The sequence below is a fragment of the Phasianus colchicus genome, chromosome Z (assembly GCF_987193195.1).
Source record: "Phasianus colchicus chromosome Z, bPhaCol1.hap1.1, whole genome shotgun sequence".
Taxonomy (NCBI): domain Eukaryota; kingdom Metazoa; phylum Chordata; class Aves; order Galliformes; family Phasianidae; genus Phasianus; species Phasianus colchicus.
Genome location: NC_143476.1, coordinates 34523599 through 34545964, shown reverse-complemented (window position 1 = coordinate 34545964; position 22366 = coordinate 34523599). Strand labels below are relative to the sequence as shown.

The window sequence follows — 22366 nt, the reverse complement described above, 5'->3', positions numbered from 1 at the left end:
TTTATAGGAAGCAAGAGTCTTTATAGGAAGCAAGAGGGAGATAGTCACCACCATGGATCCAGCGTGGTTTGTAGTTCAGCCTTTGAACTTCAGTAGTGGTGGGTCATCGGGCATTGTTGTTCTGTTGACAACGACGATGGCGACGACAACGACCATGACCATGGTGAGGATGGCCCCTTTTCAATGCTTTCAAAGTGGTCAAGTCAGCTGTCTTTGGAGTGACAGCTCAAATCCAAAGTGGTTGAGTGAGCTCTCCTTGGCTTCTGGCTCTGGGATCTTAGCGGAAACTCCTTTGTTCCTATCTTCCTGGCCTTGCCAGCAGATAACAGGGAGCAGGGAGGCACCAACTTGTATCTTGCCTTCACAGGATACAATGGCATCATCTCCCAGTTTCCCATAGCAAGCTGGAGTTATTTAGTCACAGGCTAGATCTTTTACCAGTAAACACTCCTGAGCACTCTCTTCCGGAGGCAAACAGCTAAAATTGTCCACACAGAGATGTTGACTGCCACAAAGCAACACCCATCACTCATCTCCTAGACAAGTCAGTCTTATCACAAGAAATACCACAGGAAGCAAGCTTTGAGCCAAAAAACAAAGAAGGATTCTCATAGAACCGTCCGTCCCAAGGGTGGAAACACAGCCCAACCATTTGCCATGGGCTGATCTCCACACCTTCCCCTGACGTGGCCCAGCTTCGCTGCTGAGGGCAGCCTTGCAGGGTTGTCTTTGACACTTAAATTCCCTAGGGAAGGCACGTGAAAGCATGCAGGACAGCTCTGAGAATAGAATGGGCAGCAGAGCCTGGGGCCCTCGGGCGTGAACTGCCTCCGCTGGGAGAGGTGGCGAGAGGTGGCTCGCAAGGCCTGGGGAGCAGCACTGGAGGTTGCAGGGCTCCTCCTCTCCTGTAAAGCACAGACTGAGACCATGCAGGGAGCAGAGTGGCCATCCTAGTGGGCAGCAGGTGGCAGCAATCTGTATTTGGCAGGTCTGTTACTGGACCTGGGTGGTATTAAGAAGCAGGTGTTCTTTCTTAACGGCACGAGACGCGTGGGGGATTGCTGCACCTCATGTGCATCTCCAGGAAGTAAAGGACACAGATTACGTGTATTCAACGTGTGTGAATGTCCACAGAATTTCCGGAAAGGGCCCACCTGCTTTGAGAACTGCTATACGTATTAAAATCTCATCCTTGCTTGAACGGAAAGAACCCAATATGGGGGTCTTGCAGGGGCTCTTTGGTGGCCGTGGGGTTCCACTGGGACCTGCTGTCCGGCCAAAAGTTTGTGTGCTAAGTAGGTCAGGTTCAGAACATTTGAACAAAACATTGTCAGCTGACTAGTTCCTAGTGATCACTTGTTACAGGGCCTCCATTATCAAGCCTAGCAGGGTTCAGTGTAAGTCCCACAGCCTGTGCAATGTTGAGGCTCTGCTTTTAGGCTTCAGATGTCCCGCTTATCTGGGAATAGCAACCTTCCCCGGGCAGAATGCCGCTCTGCTGAGACTCTGAAGTAACTGCTGAAGCAAGGCAATTTGCGCGCACAAAGCAATCATGGATGGCAGACACTACAGAAGATGGAAATTTCTGTTTATTTGCTTGAAGATGGTAAGTTATTTTTGGAAAAACAGCTCTCCCCCAACTCTCCCCTACAAAGATGGCAGTGTGCAGCGGTGGGAGGTTCTGCCTGAGCGCGCCTGGGTGCAGTTGCTGGCGCCAGAAGCAGCGTTTTGGTGTAGGCCGTGATGGCTACGGCCGCTGCAGCTGGAAGCCGCCTGGCGGCTTCCTGACAGGGTTGGCAGGCCCTGGGCCTTCCCACGGCGGTCCAAGAGCCTCGTCTTCTCTCCTTTCCTGTGGGAACCAAGAAGAAAGACACTCAGCTCTGGGCTGGGGAAGGAGGGACAGAAACGCTGCAGGGCTTCTCTCGGGCCTGCAGTCTGGGGATGTGCTGCCCAGGACACACCCCGCTCTGTGTGATGCCCAGGGGCCCTCGTGCCCAGGCCCATCTGCACCGAGAGTGCCCACCAGCCGGGGGAAAGGTGGGCAGGAGGAGGCCCAGCCCCGCAGCGCAGGGAAGCCCGCACAACAGGTGTGGGGCTCAGGGCCTGCTGACGCTGCTCCTCCCGGGCCTCTGCAGGAGCCGGCACACACTTACTGTTCCCGTGATGTCCCCGGGAGCTGTGGCTTGTTCTGCCACCCCTCTGGTGCTGTCTGCCCTGCAGGGCTTTGGCACCTGTCCTTCCCCTTCAGCCTCTCTCCCAGCTGCCGGTCGTACTCCCGTCTCACGATGTAGGCAGGACGAGGGTCACCCTCCAGCAGGCGGTGGAAGGGGTTCTGCAAAGGCAAAAGAGATTGTCCTAAACAACAGTTGCAAGGAGCTAGGGCTGCCCTTCAGGATGTGGTCGTGCAGGAAATGGCACTGAGGAGCAGAGGGCTCTCTCTGCAACACAGACTGTGCCCTCACTCCCTGAAGCCAAGGGCTGGCACCGGCTTCTCTGCCCGGAGGTGTGTGCGCGGGCCCCAGTGCCTCAGCTGAGGCAGGTGCCTCATGCAGGCTTGGTTTAGTCTTCACATGCCCATGCCCAGCCAGCTGCTGCCTTTGCCCTGTGCTCTTTGCTGCAGCTCCACTCGCACGGCAATTTGCAGGGCAGTGGGCAGACAGAAGATGCTTCCTTGCCAGGTGGCCACAGCAACGCTGCCATGTTCAGGAGCCCTGAGCTGCTCCCCTCCCGAGGAGAGAAGCGGGGGGAACTGCCCTTTCCCTGAGGGCGGTCAGTGCACACTGTACCTGGCTTCTCTCCGTGCTCTGCCTCTGCGTGCACTGCTCGTACTCGCTGCGGAATTCAGCTTCCACCTCCTTGCGCTTGGAGGCCATCAGCACCTGGAGCCGTCTTGCCTCAGTCTGAGCATGCTTCAAGCGTGCTGCCTGCAGGCCAGGGAAACACAACCATTGGCAGCGTCAGACTCCTGGGGCTTGGGCAGGGATCCCTGGGAGGCCAGCTGCTGCTGCCATGCCTGCCCTCCTCTGGAGCCCCAGGAGGATTCAAGGGTGGCGGATCAACGCCTCTGGCGTACCACTCTGGAGGTGTGCTGGGCATCGGCAGCGGGCTTTGCCTGAGTTGCAGCCTTCTTTAGCACTTCAGCATATGTCTGTTCAAGTTCTGCCAGGAACCTAAAGAGAGACAGCCGGCTGAGCTGGTGGGAGCACAGGCTGAAGCAGTTTCTCACCGCTGGGCTCGCAGCCCACAGCTCTGCTCCAGGAGCACAAGCGACTGTGGCTGTAGTCACCTTGCCATTTCCAGGGCCTTTTGGCAAGGGCACCACGGCTGAGGAAAACACCTCCCTGACACAACAAGCCAGAGCATGGTGTGTCCCCCACCGCCTGCCACTGCTCTTCTCCAGGAGGCTCACCTGAACTTAACCCTTCGCTGTTTCTCCTCCTGCTCCTTGCGTTTTTTCTCTGACATCACAACTTGTGATGCCCTGCGCCGAGCCAGCATCACCGGATCATACACGCTCACTGCACGTGGGAAGCAAGAGAACATCACATCATCGTCTTTGTGACCGTGCAGGAAAGCAGCAGTGGCAGAGCTGCTTGGCCCCGCTCATCCACACTCATTGCCATCCCAGGGACAAAGCCACTATTTCATTCTTTGCCCCTGCTGGACACTGGACTCAGCCCAGATCTGCATTCCTCCTGAGCTCATCCTGCTCTCTCTCACCCCTCTCCCAGCAGCAGGGACACACAGGGAGGTGCTCAGAAACTCCAGGGCTTACTGGCTGGGGGTAAGTTCCCCAGCAGAGAAGAGGTTTCCTCATCCACTTCAGGCACATTCACATACCTGTTCGGGCACCCTCGCCCCATGGCTGCGACTGTCTCCGGGGCTTGACGAAAGTCGTATCTTGGCGTGCCTTCGAGCCCTCAACTTCAATTCTGGAAACAAGAAGACACCAGTGGGCTAAAAGGGCACCAAGCTTCCTCAGTGCCTGACACAGAGAACCTGCTGGCAGGGCTCTTTGGGAGCCAGTGCCGAGCCCTTGGAGGACTCTCTGTGGGAGCTGAGGGGCCCTCCAGTCTCCAGCAACTTCTGTCCCCGAGCTTCTGTCGCCTTTGGGCCAGCCCTGAACAGGGGGACCCTCCTCGCTGTCCCCACACCCTCCTCCCACCTCTCTCACTCAGGGCCCACGGCCCACGCACTGGCCCATTGGACTGCCCTGTCCCGGTGGACCGAGCCACGGGCCGGACGGGAACTCTCCAGAGAAGGGCTGCTCCTGCCTAACAACCTGGCCAGGAGAGAGGCCTCAGCAAGAAGCTGCCCCAAAGCGTGAGCTGAGCAGCTGCTCCCTTGGCCGGCTGGCTGCTGCAGGAGTGCTTGCGCTCACCTAGGCAGTACGAAGCAGCCGTCCTCACTGCATCGAGTAAAGTTGTTTTTGCCTCTAAACGCAATCATATTCAGCATCTCAGAGTCCTGCGTCGGGATAGACACAAGTGAGCAGAGGCCACAGACACGTGTCTGTTGCTCCCAAGAGTGGCAAACCTCACTTGAGAGCGCTGCAGGGAGCCCCGGAGGCGTGCAAGCTCACCCCAAGAAGAGCAGGCAGCATGTTGCCTGTCGCATCCATCTGCAGTACGCAGTCATCAAAGAAGTTCATGATGACCTCCTGCCCTCTCAGAGAAAGAATGCCAAGTCTGTTGAAGAAGAAGTCAACTTCCTTCTTTCCTCGGAGGGCCTCAGCAAAGAAGAGCAGGGTCTCATGGATGCACTGCTGTACGATTGGCACGCGGAAGTAAATGCTTTCAGCAATCTCCTGGAAGTCCAACGGATACTCGAATATCTCAGCTGCAAAACAAACACAGACCAACCCCGTCACTCCCTGCAGGAAGGGCAGGTGAGCTTTGCCACCAGCTCCCAGCATGCAGCTATGAGCTGGGGAGAGCTGGGCAGATCAGGTTGATGCCCGGGGCAGGGGCAGGGTGCTGGGACTCTCCGTGTGCACCCTCCGCCTGCACTCTCCAGGTTGCAAGAGACTTTGCTCTTGCCAGGTCGTCACAGGGATTTCAGCACAGCAAAATGCTGAGGCTGTGCAAAGCAAAGCAAAATTCTTCTTACGAGGAATTTTGGTCTTCGGCTCCTTGAGATTGTAAAATTTCTGGATGTGGTGGTTCAGCTGGAAGACGGGTCTGTCCACATCCAGAACCCCGTCCTCTCCGGCAGTGGCATGAGATGGCACAACTGCAAAGCTCCCAATTCCAATATCCACCGCCTGAAAGGTCAAACAAGAAGAGGGAGACATGGCAGCGCTGGGCAGAGGTGGGAAAGGTGCTGGATGACCTGCTGGCCCTGGGCATGGTGTTGTGTGGCCTGCCCGCTGCTCAGGTGCAAAGGGCAAGCTGGGCTCCGAGCAGGAGGTAAGGCTCACCCTCTTCTCCAGCAGCTCTTCCCGAATGTACTTGGATGTGGCCCACCACACTTTGCAGATCTCTGGAAAGCAAAAGAAGGACCCATCACTCTCGGAGTTGGCAACGCCCAACCATTCTGAAACCCCTTCCCCCAGCAGAGGAGAGAGCGGGATGCGACCAAGCTCTCCCTTGCCCTCAACGAGCACTCGTGCTGCTGTAGCTTCCAGCACAGCTCTTGACCGTGCCCAGCGAGCGGGAAGCGCGCACTGCGCCTGGGGCCGGTCTGGAGAGGGAAGGGATGCGCTCTGGGGAAGGGGGTCCTGGCACCGGCAGCGGGCCTGGGCTGCCAAAGCAATCCCTGAGCCGGCGGGCACCACCCGGCAGGGCTCTCCTCGCAGACACCAGGCCTCCAGCTGCCCAGCCCTCAGCTTTCCACACCTCGTCTCCCCTCCGTCTTCGTGAGCACAGCGCTGCCTCAATGGCCCCCAAGCCTTACCCGAGGTGGTGAGGTCCTTCAGTAAGTTAAGCTCCTTGGGATCCAAGGGTTCGAAGAGCAGGTAAGAGAACACGTCAGCCGCCATGCTGTGCAGCAGTTGGAGAAGCGGCGCTCACTCCCTTGCTCCTGCTCCTTGCCCCCTGGCAAGCAGCGTCTCACTCTCTCTCACAGGTTCCCCTGGCCTTCTCCTGCTGGCAGAGCAGCTCCAGCGGAGCAGAGCAGCGCTGGCAAGAACAGCCCTGGCACCTCCCAGGCCTCGCTGGGAAATGTGGCCGGGGGACGCTGGGGACAGGGACTCAGAGCTGAGCCCCATTGTGACGCCGTGACGTGTCACAGAGGGCTGGGGGACCCGCCCACCTCACAGGCCCCCCGCCTCTTGGCCCAGCATGGACGGGGGAGCCCAGCGAGGCCCCCGAGGGTGCTGCGCTGGCGCTTCCGCCCTGCACAGTGTTCTCCTGCTCTTCGCATCTGCTGCGTGCATGGAAATAAATAGGAGGTGTTACTTTTGGAGCAACCTACGTGATTTTTCTGTGTGTAACTTGCTAAACTTTGTTAGCAGCTGCTAGGGATTTTGTCTGTCAGGAAAACACTATCTGCTGGCCGTAAACAGAACAATCACTGCAGTCTATTACTGAGCTAGAAACAAGGAACTTCATTGCTACTGCACGTTCATGTTAAAGGGGAGAATGTGTCACAGATGCAGTCTCTTGCCATCTTTCTGTATGCCTTTCAGTTGAAGGATGTGAAGCCTTGTTATTGCACGCAGAAACGACTGCCATCTAGCCCAGAGTAGCTGGCTTCCTATGGTTTATCTCCTCTCACAGAATCGCAGAATCACCAAGGTTGGAAAAGACCTACAAGATCATCCAGTCCAATCATCCACCTATCACCAATTGTTCTCACTAAACCGTATCCCTCAACACAAAATCCAAACGTTCCTTGAACACCTCCAGGGTCAGTGACTCCACCACCTCCCTAGGCATCCCATTCCAATGCCTGACCACTCCTTCAGAAAAGTAGTATTTCCTAATGTCCAGCCTAAATCTCCCCTGGCTCAGCTTGAAGCCATTCCCTCTAGTTCTATCACCAGTTACATGAGAGAAGAGGCCGACCCCCAGCTCACCACAACCTCCTTTAGGTGGTTATGGAGAGCTGTAAGGTCTCCTCTGAGCCTCCTCTTCTCCAGACTGAACAATCCCAGCTCCTTCAGCCACACTTCGTAAGGCCTGTGCTCCAGACCTCTCACCAGCTTTGTTGCCCTTCCCTGAACCTGCTCCAGGGCCTCAGTATCTTTCTTGCAGTGAGGGCCTAAAACTGGACACAGTACTCCAGGTGCAGCATGCAGGGCACAAGGATATTCTGTGTCCTGGCACACTGTGTAACACCAAATTGAGTAAAATGCAAAGAGCATCTAGAAGTGGAGAGTGCTTCACTTTCTGCCAGTTGACCCCGATTTTATGTTCTTAAAAATATCCAATCCCAATCTGGTGGTGGTGACGAATTCAGAGCGTGTTCAGTATGACTTAAAACACAGAAAGCAGTTTCTGCTACGTCGGTGAACGAGACCAGTATCTCCCCACCTCTAGTTGGAGTGAGGGTGGCCGTGAAGGTGTCATGGTTTTGTGATTTGTGGTTTTCAGTATTCCACATCATAACACCATGTAGTGCACTGGGAGTCAAAGTGTTAATGCTCCAGTTCCGGGTGCCTGTCACTGTACGGCATGGAAGTCATGGGATCTGGCCCTTCCTGGTTGGGCAGTCTCTTACTGCCTTGCAGTGGGTGCTGGAGGGTGCCTTCCCAGCTGTTCCAAGCTTTTCAAGTTTGACTCGGTCTCAGGAATCCTCTGTCTCTCCTATTTTATTTGATTTATTCGTCTCAGTTTCAATTAGGTTGTATTACATTGTGTTATCTTGCATTCCAATATCATAGTTAGTAAAATAAGTTTACCTCCATAGATCGTTGCTGCTGGTTTTTTTGCTTCCTTGAGCCCAGCTCCCATCTCCCATCTCCCTATCCCTTTTCCCTTTTCCCTTTTCCTTCCCATTGTGTGGAGCCAGGGCCGGGGGGGAGAGGGTAGGAGAGAGGGGGCAGAGGCCTGCTGCCCCCCTGCCATGGTCATAGATTGATCTAGTTAACTCTGTGACAGTTTTTGGTGGAGAACGAGGGCATTAGCTGCTTTTTAGCTTTTAGAACGAATCTGTCTCTCCGCTCTCGGAGAGCTTCGTTAGGGAACTTTTATCAGCAGTTCAGGTTTCTGTGCTGAAAAACTTGACCTTGAAAGCCCAGGTGGACTGCCAGTATTCTGGGATATTTGTCAACTTTGAGCACTGCTTAGTCTGGGCGGTGCTTTTTCATTTTTTTTCCTCCTCTCATCAGCCTCCATTCATTAACCCCTTTCTAGTAGCTACCAGTGATGAACCCGCTCTTTATCGAGGGGGCGCTGTCTAAGGGATTAAAAACCAGTACGTTCCTCACAACTTATTGGCCAATTATCAATGTCATGATTTCTTGTTGTGGAATTGTGTTCATATATAACCAAATAAGGGCACTGATGGAGATACTTGCATGGTACTTGTATGCAATGTGGTATGATTTGGATTTTGACACTTACATTCCAAATGGAATACCTACAAACAACTACATCCCAGATGGAATAGCTAATTTTACAGACAACACAATGTTCAGACCGGTTTCCAGGCTTTCTTCTCCGTTTGTCACACGTTTTTCCAATGCTGAGTTAATGCTCATTTTTGTGGGCATACTCGTGTGCATGTTATCAATCTCCCTGAATATATTACTATCCATTCGTGTTATGTGGAAGGAGACTCCTCCAAAACCAGAGAATGCTGACTGGCAGGGAATATGGAGAGGTTTAGGAAAAATCTTAGAAGCATGGGGAGCCGCAATGTCATGGGATTTCACTCTTGAACACCTGTGGGATCCCAAGAAACCAAGCCCAGTGTTTGAGCCAGGGACGTGCGGCTTCTGTAGATCTAGGAAGGTACAACTTATCTGGGGCCTGGCTTGTGCTTACCATGCCCTATGTAATACTATTCTGGAGAGAGAGAGTTTCCGAGCTGAGGTTCAAGCCAAAGGGGAAGATGTCCAAGTCAAATCTGATCAATCACAGGAGACACCAGTAACAATGTCAGTTGCCCCTGTGGAAGGCAAGAAATGGAAACGAGCGTCCTCGCATCTAGAGCGGAAAAAAGAAGAAGCGGAGGAGGAGGTAGAGGAAGATCCAGGCGAGGGGCCCTCCTCAGAACCACCATCACCACGGTAGGCAAAAGAAAAAATTAAGAGAGATGGAGAAGAGAATGATGAAGAGAAAGTCTCTATTACTACTCGTCGACCTTTGAAGATGACTGAAATCCAAGGCTCAGGAAAGGAGTTTACACAGTGCCCAAACAAAACTCTCCTGGCTTCCTGGTTGCTTTGCTATTGGGACAGCGGGGCCAGTAGCTTGTCTCTAGATGGTAATGAAGCTTGCCAAAACTAGGAAGCATTGCCAGAGATCCAACTACTGAGAGAGGGATCAGTAGATGTTTGGATGGGGATGCTGCCCTCTGGGAACGAGTGTTAGTAGCTTTGAAGGAAAGGCTTGAAGCGTGTGATGAAAAAGTGGGATACAGTTGAAAATCCAGGTATCCAGTATTTGAGGGAAACAGCCATGGTGGAAATGTTGTATGACCCTAATTTTGTTCCTAACCATCCATGCCAAGACCACGACCCTGAGAGTGAGGATGACGCCTGATATATGGTGGAAACTCACAACAACAGCACCAGAAAGATACGCCGGTACACTAGCAGCAACGTTTGACAGAAACGAGGACAGCAGAAAAGACCCTTAGTTTTTGAGTGGATTCTTACGCTCCAAAACTATGAACAACAGCTACCCCCAACTCACGCTTCCATTTCCGTCATCTCACAAGTAACAGACCAACTGAATGAAGCACGAGAGCAAATGTCTCTATTGATTAATCATGGCAAACCTGTAGTAGCATCAGAAACTCTTGATGAAGATCAGGATAATCAAAAGAGGCTAGCGAAGGAGCTGATCAAACTCATGAGAATCCAACTAATTAAAGATGATGAATCCTCCTTCTCATGTGCACCATAAAAATCTCAGCGATTAAAGGCAAACGCTTTCCGGCTCCAGTAAGGAATTCTACATCACGAATGGCCTTGTGGTGTTACCTACGTGACCATGGAGAAGACATGAGGAAGTGGCATGACCAAGCTACTCCTGTACTACGAGCACGGGTGAGAGAATTACAGAACAGATCCATCACCAGTTGCTCCAGTTACCACGGGTAATGAATAGAGGGGCCCTGCCCTCAGTCAGAGGTGGGGAAAGGGATAATAGAGTTTATTGGCACATCAGAACCACAGAAATATAAGGCACTGGTGGACACCAGTGCCCAGTGCACTCTGATGCCCTCGAGTCATGAAGGGACAGAATCAGTCCATATTGCTGGAGTGACTGAGGGCTCTCAAGAATTGACTGTGTTGGAGGCCGAGATGGTAAAGCCTCAGTGGTAAAGACTGGCAAAAACATCCTATTGTGAATGGCCAAGGGGCTCCACGTACGCTTGGTATCAATTACCTCAGAAGGGATCCTGAAGGGTATTGATGGGCCTTTGGAATAGCTGCTGTAGACACAGACAACATTAAGCAGCTGTCTGTTTTGCCTGATTCGTCTGTTGTGGGGTTGCTACGAGTAGAAGAGCAGCAGGTACTAATTGCCCACAAAAACGGTGCACAGACAACAGTACCGCACGAATAGGGATTCCTTGCTCCCCATTCGTAAGTTAATTCGTCAACTAGAGAGTCAGGGAGTGATCAGCAAAACTCACTTGCCTTTTGACAACCCCAGTAGGGGGTTAAAAAATATGGCCAGTGCGTAAAGCCAGTGGAGAATGGAGGCTGACAGTGGACTACCGTGGCCTGAATGAAGTCACACCCCCACTGAATGCTGCTGTGCCGGACATGTTAGAACTCCAGTATGAACTGGAGTCAAAAGCAGCCAAATGGTATGCCATCACTGACATTGCTAGCACCTTCTTTTCCATTCCTTTGGCCACAGAATGTAGGCCACAGTTTGCTTTCACCTGGAGGGGCGTTCAGTATACTTGGAACCGTCTGTCCCAAGGGTGGAAACACAGCCCAACCATTTGCCATGGGCTGATCTCCACACCTTCCCCTGACGTGGCCCAGCTTCGCTGCTGAGGGCAGCCTTGCAGGGTTGTCTTTGACACTTAAATTCCCTAGGGAAGGCACGTGAAAGCATGCAGGACAGCTCTGAGAATAGAATGGGCAGCAGAGCCTGGGGCCCTCGGGCGTGAACTGCCTCCGCCGGGAGAGGTGGCTCGCAAGGCCTGGGGAGCAGCACTGGAGGTTGCAGGGCTCCTCCTCTCCTGTAAAGCACAGACTGAGACCATGCAGGGAGCAGAGCGGCCATCCTAGTGGGCAGCAGGTGGCAGCAATCTGTATTTGGCAGGTCTGTTACTGGACCTGGGTGGTATTAAGAAGCAGGTGTTCTTTCTTAACGGCACGAGACGCGTGGGGGATTGCTGCACCTCATGTGCATCTCCAGGAAGTAAAGGACACAGATTACGTGTATTCAACGTGTGTGAATGTCCACAGAATTTCCGGAAAGGGCCCACCTGCTTTGAGAACTGCTATACGTATTAAAATCTCATCCTTGCTTGAACGGAAAGAACCCAATATGGGGGTCTTGCAGGGGCTCTTTGGTGGCCGTGGGGTTCCACTGGGACCTGCTGTCCGGCCAAAAGTTTGTGTGCTAAGTAGGTCAGGTTCAGAACATTTGAACAAAACATTGTCAGCTGACTAGTTCCTAGTGATCACTTGTTACAGGGCCTCCATTATCAAGCCTAGCAGGGTTCAGTGTAAGTCCCACAGCCTGTGCAATGTTGAGGCTCTGCTTTTAGGCTTCAGATGTCCCGCTTATCTGGGAATAGCAACCTTCCCCGGGCAGAATGCCGCTCTGCTGAGACTCTGAAGTAACTGCTGAAGCAAGGCAATTTGCGCGCACAAAGCAATCATGGATGGCAGACACTACAGAAGATGGAAATTTCTGTTTATTTGCTTGAAGATGGTAAGTTATTTTTGGAAAAACAGCTCTCCCCCAACTCTCCCCTACAAAGATGGCAGTGTGCAGCGGTGGGAGGTTCTGCCTGAGCGCGCCTGGGTGCAGTTGCTGGCGCCAGAAGCAGCGTTTTGGTGTAGGCCGTGATGGCTACGGCCGCTGCAGCTGGAAGCCGCCTGGCGGCTTCCTGACAGGGTTGGCAGGCCCTGGGCCTTCCCACGGCGGTCCAAGAGCCTCGTCTTCTCTCCTTTCCTGTGGGAACCAAGAAGAAAGACACTCAGCTCTGGGCTGGGGAAGGAGGGACAGAAACGCTGCAGGGCTTCTCTCGGGCCTGCAGTCTGGGGATGTGCTGCCCAGGACACACCCCGCTCTGTGTGATGCCCAGGGGCCCTCGTGCCCAGGCCCATCTGCACCGAGAGTGCCCACCAGCCGGGGGAAAGGTGGGCAGGAGGAGGCCCAGCCCCGCAGCGCAGGGAAGCCCGCACAACAGGTGTGGGGCTCAGGGCCTGCTGACGCTGCTCCTCCCGGGCCTCTGCAGGAGCCGGCACACACTTACTGTTCCCGTGATGTCCCCGGGAGCTGTGGCTTGTTCTGCCACCCCTCTGGTGCTGTCTGCCCTGCAGGGCTTTGGCACCTGTCCTTCCCCTTCAGCCTCTCTCCCAGCTGCCGGTCGTACTCCCGTCTCACGATGTAGGCAGGACGAGGGTCACCCTCCAGCAGGCGGTGGAAGGGGTTCTGCAAAGGCAAAAGAGATTGTCCTAAACAACAGTTGCAAGGAGCTAGGGCTGCCCTTCAGGATGTGGTCGTGCAGGAAATGGCACTGAGGAGCAGAGGGCTCTCTCTGCAACACAGACTGTGCCCTCACTCCCTGAAGCCAAGGGCTGGCACCGGCTTCTCTGCCCGGAGGTGTGTGCGCGGGCCCCAGTGCCTCAGCTGAGGCAGGTGCCTCATGCAGGCTTGGTTTAGTCTTCACATGCCCATGCCCAGCCAGCTGCTGCCTTTGCCCTGTGCTCTTTGCTGCAGCTCCACTCGCACGGCAATTTGCAGGGCAGTGGGCAGACAGAAGATGCTTCCTTGCCAGGTGGCCACAGCAACGCTGCCATGTTCAGGAGCCCTGAGCTGCTCCCCTCCCGAGGAGAGAAGCGGGGGGAACTGCCCTTTCCCTGAGGGCGGTCAGTGCACACTGTACCTGGCTTCTCTCCGTGCTCTGCCTCTGCGTGCACTGCTCGTACTCGCTGCGGAATTCAGCTTCCACCTCCTTGCGCTTGGAGGCCATCAGCACCTGGAGCCGTCTTGCCTCAGTCTGAGCATGCTTCAAGCGTGCTGCCTGCAGGCCAGGGAAACACAACCATTGGCAGCGTCAGACTCCTGGGGCTTGGGCAGGGATCCCTGGGAGGCCAGCTGCTGCTGCCATGCCTGCCCTCCTCTGGAGCCCCAGGAGGATTCAAGGGTGGCGGATCAACGCCTCTGGCGTACCACTCTGGAGGTGTGCTGGGCATCGGCAGCGGGCTTTGCCTGAGTTGCAGCCTTCTTTAGCACTTCAGCATATGTCTGTTCAAGTTCTGCCAGGAACCTAAAGAGAGACAGCCGGCTGAGCTGGTGGGAGCACAGGCTGAAGCAGTTTCTCACCGCTGGGCTCGCAGCCCACAGCTCTGCTCCAGGAGCACAAGCAACTGTGGCTGTAGTCACCTTGCCATTTCCAGGGCCTTTTGGCAAGGGCACCACGGCTGAGGAAAACACCTCCCTGACACAACAAGCCAGAGCATGGTGTGTCCCCCACCGCCTGCCACTGCTCTTCTCCAGGAGGCTCACCTGAACTTAACCCTTCGCTGTTTCTCCTCCTGCTCCTTGCGTTTTTTCTCTGACATCACAACTTGTGATGCCCTGCGCCGAGCCAGCATCACCGGATCATACACGCTCACTGCACGTGGGAAGCAAGAGAACATCACATCATCGTCTTTGTGACCGTGCAGGAAAGCAGCAGTGGCAGAGCTGCTTGGCCCCGCTCATCCACACTCATTGCCATCCCAGGGACAAAGCCACTATTTCATTCTTTGCCCCTGCTGGACACTGGACTCAGCCCAGATCTGCATTCCTCCTGAGCTCATCCTGCTCTCTCTCACCCCTCTCCCAGCAGCAGGGACACACAGGGAGGTGCTCAGAAACTCCAGGGCTTACTGGCTGGGGGTAAGTTCCCCAGCAGAGAAGAGGTTTCCTCATCCACTTCAGGCACATTCACATACCTGTTCGGGCACCCTCGCCCCATGGCTGCGACTGTCTCCGGGGCTTGACGAAAGTCGTATCTTGGCGTGCCTTCGAGCCCTCAACTTCAATTCTGGAAACAAGAAGACACCAGTGGGCTAAAAGGGCACCAAGCTTCCTCAGTGCCTGACACAGAGAACCTGCTGGCAGGGCTCTTTGGGAGCCAGTGCCGAGCCCTTGGAGGACTCTCTGTGGGAGCTGAGGGGCCCTCCAGTCTCCAGCAACTTCTGTCCCCGAGCTTCTGTCGCCTTTGGGCCAGCCCTGAACAGGGGGACCCTCCTCGCTGTCCCCACACCCTCCTCCCACCTCTCTCACTCAGGGCCCGCGGCCCACGCACTGGCCCATTGGACTGCCCTGTCCCGGTGGACCGAGCCACGGGCCGGACGGGAACTCTCCAGAGAAGGGCTGCTCCTGCCTAACAACCTGGCCAGGAGAGAGGCCTCAGCAAGAAGCTGCCCCAAAGCGTGAGCTGAGCAGCTGCTCCCTTGGCCGGCTGGCTGCTGCAGGAGTGCTTGCGCTCACCTAGGCAGTACGAAGCAGCCGTCCTCACTGCATCGAGTAAAGTTGTTTTTGCCTCTAAACGCAATCATATTCAGCATCTCAGAGTCCTGCGTCGGGATAGACACAAGTGAGCAGAGGCCACAGACACGTGTCTGTTGCTCCCAAGAGTGGAAAACCTCACTTGAGAGCGCTGCAGGGAGCCCCGGAGGCGTGCAAGCTCACCCCAAGAAGAGCAGGCAGCATGTTGCCTGTCGCATCCATCTGCAGTACGCAGTCATCAAAGAAGTTCATGATGACCTCCTGCCCTCTCAGAGAAAGAATGCCAAGTCTGTTGAAGAAGAAGTCAACTTCCTTCTTTCCTCGGAGGGCCTCAGCAAAGAAGAGCAGGGTCTCATGGATGCACTGCTGTACGATTGGCACGCGGAAGTAAATGCTTTCAGCAATCTCCTGGAAGTCCAACGGATACTCGAATATCTCAGCTGCAAAACAAACACAGACCAACCCCGTCACTCCCTGCAGGAAGGGCAGGTGAGCTTTGCCACCAGCTCCCAGCATGCAGCTATGAGCTGGGGAGAGCTGGGCAGATCAGGCTGATGCCCGGGGCAGGGGCAGGGTGCTGGGACTCTCCGTGTGCACCCTCCGCCTGCACTCTCCAGGTTGCAAGAGACTTTGCTCTTGCCAGGTCGTCACAGGGATTTCAGCACAGCAAAATGCTGAGGCTGTGCAAAGCAAAGCAAAATTCTTCTTACGAGGAATTTTGGTCTTCGGCTCCTTGAGATTGTAAAATTTCTGGATGTGGTGGTTCAGCTGGAAGACGGGTCTGTCCACATCCAGAACCCCGTCCTCTCCGGCAGTGGCATGAGATGGCACAACTGCAAAGCTCCCAATTCCAATATCCACCGCCTGAAAGGTCAAACAAGAAGAGGGAGACATGGCAGCGCTGGGCAGAGGTGGGAAAGGTGCTGGATGACCTGCTGGCCCTGGGCATGGTGTTGTGTGGCCTGCCCGCTGCTCAGGTGCAAAGGGCAAGCTGGGCTCCGAGCAGGAGGTAAGGCTCACCCTCTTCTCCAGCAGCTCTTCCCGAATGTACTTGGATGTGGCCCACCACACTTTGCAGATCTCTGGAAAGCAAAAGAAGGACCCATCACTCTCGGAGTTGGCAACGCCCAACCATTCTGAAACCCCTTCCCCCAGCAGAGGAGAGAGCGGGATGCGACCAAGCTCTCCCTTGCCCTCAACGAGCACTCGTGCTGCTGTAGCTTCCAGCACAGCTCTTGACCGTGCCCAGCGAGCGGGAAGCGCGCACTGCGCCTGGGGCCGGTCTGGAGAGGGAAGGGATGCGCTCTGGGGAAGGGGGTCCTGGCACCGGCAGCGGGCCTGGGCTGCCAAAGCAATCCCTGAGCCGGCGGGCACCACCCGGCAGGGCTCTCCTTGCAGACACCAGGCCTCCAGCTGCCCAGCCCTCAGCTTTCCACACCTCGTCTCCCCTCCGTCTTCGTGAGCACAGCGCTGCCTCAATGGCCCCCAAGCCTTACCCGAGGTGGTGAGGTCCTTCAGTAAGTTAAGCTCCTTGGGATCCAAGGGTTCGAAGAGCAGGTAAGAGAACACGTCAGCCGCCATGCTGTGCAGCAGTTGGAGAAGCGGCGCTCACTCCCTTGCTCCTGCTCCTTGCCCCCTGGCAAGCAGCGTCTCACTCTCTCTCACAGGTTCCCCTGGCCTTCTCCTGCCGGCAGAGCAGCTCCAGCGGAGCAGAGCAGCGCTGGCAAGAACAGCCCTGGCACCTCCCAGGCCTCGCTGGGAAATGTGGCCGGGGGACGCTGGGGACAGGGACTCAGAGCTGAGCCCCATTGTGACGCCGTGACGTGTCACAGAGGGCTGGGGGACCCGCCCACCTCACAGGCCCCCCGCCTCTTGGCCCAGCATGGACGGGGGAGCCCAGCGAGGCCCCCGAGGGTGCTGCGCTGGCGCTTCCGCCCTGCACAGTGTTCTCCTGCTCTTCGCATCTGCTGCGTGCATGGAAATAAATAGGAGGTGTTACTTTTGGAGCAACCTACGTGATTTTTCTGTGTGTAACTTGCTAAACTTTGTTAGCAGCTGCTAGGGATTTTGTCTGTCAGGAAAACACTATCTGCTGGCCGTAAACAGAACAATCACTGCAGTCTATTACTGAGCTAGAAACAAGGAACTTCATTGCTACTGCACGTTCATGTTAAAGGGGAGAATGTGTCACAGATGCAGTCTCTTGCCATCTTTCTGTATGCCTTTCAGTTGAAGGATGTGAAGCCTTGTTATTGCACGCAGAAACGACTGCCATCTAGCCCAGAGTAGCTGGCTTCCTATGGTTTATCTCCTCTCACAGAATCGCAGAATCACCAAGGTTGGAAAAGACCTACAAGATCATCCAGTCCAATCATCCACCTATCACCAATTGTTCTCACTAAACCGTATCCCTCAACACAAAATCCAAACGTTCCTTGAACACCTCCAGGGTCAGTGACTCCACCACCTCCCTAGGCATCCCATTCCAATGCCTGACCACTCCTTCAGAAAAGTAGTATTTCCTAATGTCCAGCCTAAATCTCCCCTGGCTCAGCTTGAAGCCATTCCCTCTAGTTCTATCACCAGTTACATGAGAGAAGAGGCCGACCCCCAGCTCACCACAACCTCCTTTAGGTGGTTATGGAGAGCTGTAAGGTCTCCTCTGAGCCTCCTCTTCTCCAGACTGAACAATCCCAGCTCCTTCAGCCACACTTCGTAAGGCCTGTGCTCCAGACCTCTCACCAGCTTTGTTGCCCTTCCCTGAACCTGCTCCAGGGCCTCAGTATCTTTCTTGCAGTGAGGGCCTAAAACTGGACACAGTACTCCAGGTGCAGCATGCAGGGCACAAGGATATTCTGTGTCCTGGCACACTGTGTAACACCAAATTGAGTAAAATGCAAAGAGCATCTAGAAGTGGAGAGTGCTTCACTTTCTGCCAGTTGACCCCGATTTTATGTTCTTAAAAATATCCAATCCCAATCTGGTGGTGGTGACGAATTCAGAGCGTGTTCAGTATGACTTAAAACACAGAAAGCAGTTTCTGCTACGTCGGTGAACGAGCCCAGTATCTCCCCACCTCTAGTTGGAGTGAGGGTGGCCGTGAAGGTGTCATGGTTTTGTGATTTGTGGTTTTCAGTATTCCACATCATAACACCATGTAGTGCACTGGGAGTCAAAGTGTTAATGCTCCAGTTCCGGGTGCCTGTCACTGTACGGCATGGAAGTCATGGGATCTGGCCCTTCCTGGTTGGGCAGTCTCTTACTGCCTTGCAGTGGGTGCTGGAGGGTGCCTTCCCAGCTGTTCCAAGCTTTTCAAGTTTGACTCGGTCTCAGGAATCCTCTGTCTCTCCTATTTTATTTGATTTATTCGTCTCAGTTTCAATTAGGTTGTATTACATTGTGTTATCTTGCATTCCAATATCATAGTTAGTAAAATAAGTTTACCTCCATAGATCGTTGCTGCTGGTTTTTTTGCTTCCTTGAGCCCAGCTCCCATCTCCCATCTCCCTATCCCTTTTCCCTTTTCCCTTTTCCTTCCCATTGTGTGGAGCCAGGGCCGGGGGGGAGAGGGTAGGAGAGAGGGGGCAGAGGCCTGCTGCCCCCCTGCCATGGTCATAGATTGATCTAGTTAACTCTGTGACAGTTTTTGGTGGAGAACGAGGGCATTAGCTGCTTTTTAGCTTTTAGAACGAATCTGTCTCTCCGCTCTCGGAGAGCTTCGTTAGGGAACTTTTATCAGCAGTTCAGGTTTCTGTGCTGAAAAACTTGACCTTGAAAGCCCAGGTGGACTGCCAGTATTCTGGGATATTTGTCAACTTTGAGCACTGCTTAGTCTGGGCGGTGCTTTTTCATTTTTTTTCCTCCTCTCAGCCTCCATTCATTAACCCCTTTCTAGTAGCTACCAGTGATGAACCCGCTCTTTATCGAGGGGGCGCTGTCTAAGGGATTAAAAACCAGTACGTTCCTCACAACTTATTGGCCAATTATCAATGTCATGATTTCTTGTTGTGGAATTGTGTTCATATATAACCAAATAAGGGCACTGATGGAGATACTTGCATGGTACTTGTATGCAATGTGGTATGATTTGGATTTTGACACTTACATTCCAAATGGAATACCTACAAACAACTACATCCCAGATGGAATAGCTAATTTTACAGACAACACAATGTTCAGACCGGTTTCCAGGCTTTCTTCTCCGTTTGTCACACGTTTTTCCAATGCTGAGTTAATGCTCATTTTTGTGGGCATACTCGTGTGCATGTTATCAATCTCCCTGAATATATTACTATCCATTCGTGTTATGTGGAAGGAGACTCCTCCAAAACCAGAGAATGCTGACTGGCAGGGAATATGGAGAGGTTTAGGAAAAATCTTAGAAGCATGGGGAGCCGCAATGTCATGGGATTTCACTCTTGAACACCTGTGGGATCCCAAGAAACCAAGCCCAGTGTTTGAGCCAGGGACGTGCGGCTTCTGTAGATCTAGGAAGGTACAACTTATCTGGGGCCTGGCTTGTGCTTACCATGCCCTATGTAATACTATTCTGGAGAGAGAGAGTTTCCGAGCTGAGGTTCAAGCCAAAGGGGAAGATGTCCAAGTCAAATCTGATCAATCACAGGAGACACCAGTAACAATGTCAGTTGCCCCTGTGGAAGGCAAGAAATGGAAACGAGCGTCCTCGCATCTAGAGCGGAAAAAAGAAGAAGCGGAGGAGGAGGTAGAGGAAGATCCAGGCGAGGGGCCCTCCTCAGAACCACCATCACCACGGTAGGCAAAAGAAAAAATTAAGAGAGATGGAGAAGAGAATGATGAAGAGAAAGTCTCTATTACTACTCGTCGACCTTTGAAGATGACTGAAATCCAAGGCTCAGGAAAGGAGTTTACACAGTGCCCAAACAAAACTCTCCTGGCTTCCTGGTTGCTTTGCTATTGGGACAGCGGGGCCAGTAGCTTGTCTCTAGATGGTAATGAAGCTTGCCAAAACTAGGAAGCATTGCCAGAGATCCAACTACTGAGAGAGGGATCAGTAGATGTTTGGATGGGGATGCTGCCCTCTGGGAACGAGTGTTAGTAGCTTTGAAGGAAAGGCTTGAAGCGTGTGATGAAAAAGTGGGATACAGTTGAAAATCCAGGTATCCAGTATTTGAGGGAAACAGCCATGGTGGAAATGTTGTATGACCCTAATTTTGTTCCTAACCATCCATGCCAAGACCACGACCCTGAGAGTGAGGATGACGCCTGATATATGGTGGAAACTCACAACAACAGCACCAGAAAGATACGCCGGTACACTAGCAGCAACGTTTGACAGAAACGAGGACAGCAGAAAAGACCCTTAGTTTTTGAGTGGATTCTTACGCTCCAAAACTATGAACAACAGCTACCCCCAACTCACGCTTCCATTTCCGTCATCTCACAAGTAACAGACCAACTGAATGAAGCACGAGAGCAAATGTCTCTATTGATTAATCATGGCAAACCTGTAGTAGCATCAGAAACTCTTGATGAAGATCAGGATAATCAAAAGAGGCTAGCGAAGGAGCTGATCAAACTCATGAGAATCCAACTAATTAAAGATGATGAATCCTCCTTCTCATGTGCACCATAAAAATCTCAGCGATTAAAGGCAAACGCTTTCCGGCTCCAGTAAGGAATTCTACATCACGAATGGCCTTGTGGTGTTACCTACGTGACCATGGAGAAGACATGAGGAAGTGGCATGACCAAGCTACTCCTGTACTACGAGCACGGGTGAGAGAATTACAGAACAGATCCATCACCAGTTGCTCCAGTTACCACGGGTAATGAATAGAGGGGCCCTGCCCTCAGTCAGAGGTGGGGAAAGGGATAATAGAGTTTATTGGCACATCAGAACCACAGAAATATAAGGCACTGGTGGACACCAGTGCCCAGTGCACTCTGATGCCCTCGAGTCATGAAGGGACAGAATCAGTCCATATTGCTGGAGTGACTGAGGGCTCTCAAGAATTGACTGTGTTGGAGGCCGAGATGGTAAAGCCTCAGTGGTAAAGACTGGCAAAAACATCCTATTGTGAATGGCCAAGGGGCTCCACGTACGCTTGGTATCAATTACCTCAGAAGGGATCCTGAAGGGTATTGATGGGCCTTTGGAATAGCTGCTGTAGACACAGACAACATTAAGCAGCTGTCTGTTTTGCCTGATTCGTCTGTTGTGGGGTTGCTACGAGTAGAAGAGCAGCAGGTACTAATTGCCCACAAAAACGGTGCACAGACAACAGTACCGCACGAATAGGGATTCCTTGCTCCCCATTCGTAAGTTAATTCGTCAACTAGAGAGTCAGGGAGTGATCAGCAAAACTCACTTGCCTTTTGACAACCCCAGTAGGGGGTTAAAAAATATGGCCAGTGCGTAAAGCCAGTGGAGAATGGAGGCTGACAGTGGACTACCGTGGCCTGAATGAAGTCACACCCCCACTGAATGCTGCTGTGCCGGACATGTTAGAACTCCAGTATGAACTGGAGTCAAAAGCAGCCAAATGGTATGCCATCACTGACATTGCTAGCACCTTCTTTTCCATTCCTTTGGCCACAGAATGTAGGCCACAGTTTGCTTTCACCTGGAGGGGCGTTCAGTATACTTGGAACCGTCTGTCCCAAGGGTGGAAACACAGCCCAACCATTTGCCATGGGCTGATCTCCACGCCTTCCCCTGACGTGGCCCAGCTTCGCTGCTGAGGGCAGCCTTGCAGGGTTGTCTTTGACACTTAAATTCCCTAGGGAAGGCACGTGAAAGCATGCAGGACAGCTCTGAGAATAGAATGGGCAGCAGAGCCTGGGGCCCTCGGGCGTGAACTGCCTCCGCCGGGAGAGGTGGCTCGCAAGGCCTGGGGAGCAGCACTGGAGGTTGCAGGGCTCCTCCTCTCCTGTAAAGCACAGACTGAGACCATGCAGGGAGCAGAGCGGCCATCCTAGTGGGCAGCAGGTGGCAGCAATCTGTATTTGGCAGGTCTGTTACTGGACCTGGGTGGTATTAAGAAGCAGGTGTTCTTTCTTAACGGCACGAGACGCGTGGGGGATTGCTGCACCTCATGTGCATCTCCAGGAAGTAAAGGACACAGATTACGTGTATTCAACGTGTGTGAATGTCCACAGAATTTCCGGAAAGGGCCCACCTGCTTTGAGAACTGCTATACGTATTAAAATCTCATCCTTGCTTGAACGGAAAGAACCCAATATGGGGGTCTTGCAGGGGCTCTTTGGTGGCCGTGGGGTTCCACTGGGACCTGCTGTCCGGCCAAAAGTTTGTGTGCTAAGTAGGTCAGGTTCAGAACATTTGAACAAAACATTGTCAGCTGACTAGTTCCTAGTGATCACTTGTTACAGGGCCTCCATTATCAAGCCTAGCAGGGTTCAGTGTAAGTCCCACAGCCTGTGCAATGTTGAGGCTCTGCTTTTAGGCTTCAGATGTCCCGCTTATCTGGGAATAGCAACCTTCCCCGGGCAGAATGCCGCTCTGCTGAGACTCTGAAGTAACTGCTGAAGCAAGGCAATTTGCGCGCACAAAGCAATCA

At 53.4% G+C, this 22366-nt stretch overlaps 2 protein-coding genes across 2 annotated transcripts; both read right to left on the bottom strand.

The window, feature by feature from the left end:
• Positions 1-1571: 1571 nt before the first annotated feature.
• On the bottom strand, positions 1572-7360 carry LOC149912840 (uncharacterized). The gene is made up of 11 exons (XM_090131988.1): positions 5896-7360; positions 5420-5481; positions 5110-5263; positions 4583-4839; positions 4382-4467; positions 3841-3932; positions 3410-3518; positions 3074-3170; positions 2787-2924; positions 2154-2332; positions 1572-1849 (listed from the first exon to the last, which is right to left on the bottom strand). The coding sequence occupies exons 1-11, from the start codon at positions 5978-5980 to the stop codon at positions 1648-1650; spliced, it is 1461 nt and encodes a 486-aa protein (XP_089988114.1). The 5' UTR covers positions 5981-7360; the 3' UTR covers positions 1572-1647.
• Positions 7361-11979: 4619 nt separating this feature from the next.
• On the bottom strand, positions 11980-22288 carry LOC149912839 (uncharacterized). Its single transcript, XM_090131416.1, has 11 exons — positions 16304-22288; positions 15828-15889; positions 15518-15671; positions 14991-15247; positions 14790-14875; positions 14249-14340; positions 13818-13926; positions 13482-13578; positions 13195-13332; positions 12562-12740; positions 11980-12257 (listed from the first exon to the last, which is right to left on the bottom strand). Exons 1-11 carry the CDS (start codon positions 16386-16388, stop codon positions 12056-12058), a joined length of 1461 nt encoding a protein of 486 aa, XP_089987542.1. The 5' UTR covers positions 16389-22288; the 3' UTR covers positions 11980-12055.
• Between the last annotated feature and the right edge of the window lie 78 nt (positions 22289-22366).

Excerpts from the sequence above, each read along its gene's own strand:
- LOC149912840 (XM_090131988.1), bottom strand. The coding sequence starts at position 5,980 with ATGGCGGCTGACGTGTTCTCTTACCTGCTCTTCGAACCCTTGGATCCC. Across the intron at positions 3,171-3,409 it reads CAGCGAAGGGTTAAGTTCAG|GTTCCTGGCAGAACTTGAAC; the intron begins GTGAGCCTCCTG and ends GTCTCTCTTTAG. Across the intron at positions 1,850-2,153 it reads CCGGGGACATCACGGGAACA|GAAAGGAGAGAAGACGAGGC; the intron begins GTAAGTGTGTGC and ends TGGTTCCCACAG.
- LOC149912839 (XM_090131416.1), bottom strand. The coding sequence starts at position 16,388 with ATGGCGGCTGACGTGTTCTCTTACCTGCTCTTCGAACCCTTGGATCCC. Across the intron at positions 15,672-15,827 it reads AAGAGCTGCTGGAGAAGAGG|GCGGTGGATATTGGAATTGG; the intron begins GTGAGCCTTACC and ends TTGACCTTTCAG. Across the intron at positions 12,258-12,561 it reads CCGGGGACATCACGGGAACA|GAAAGGAGAGAAGACGAGGC; the intron begins GTAAGTGTGTGC and ends TGGTTCCCACAG.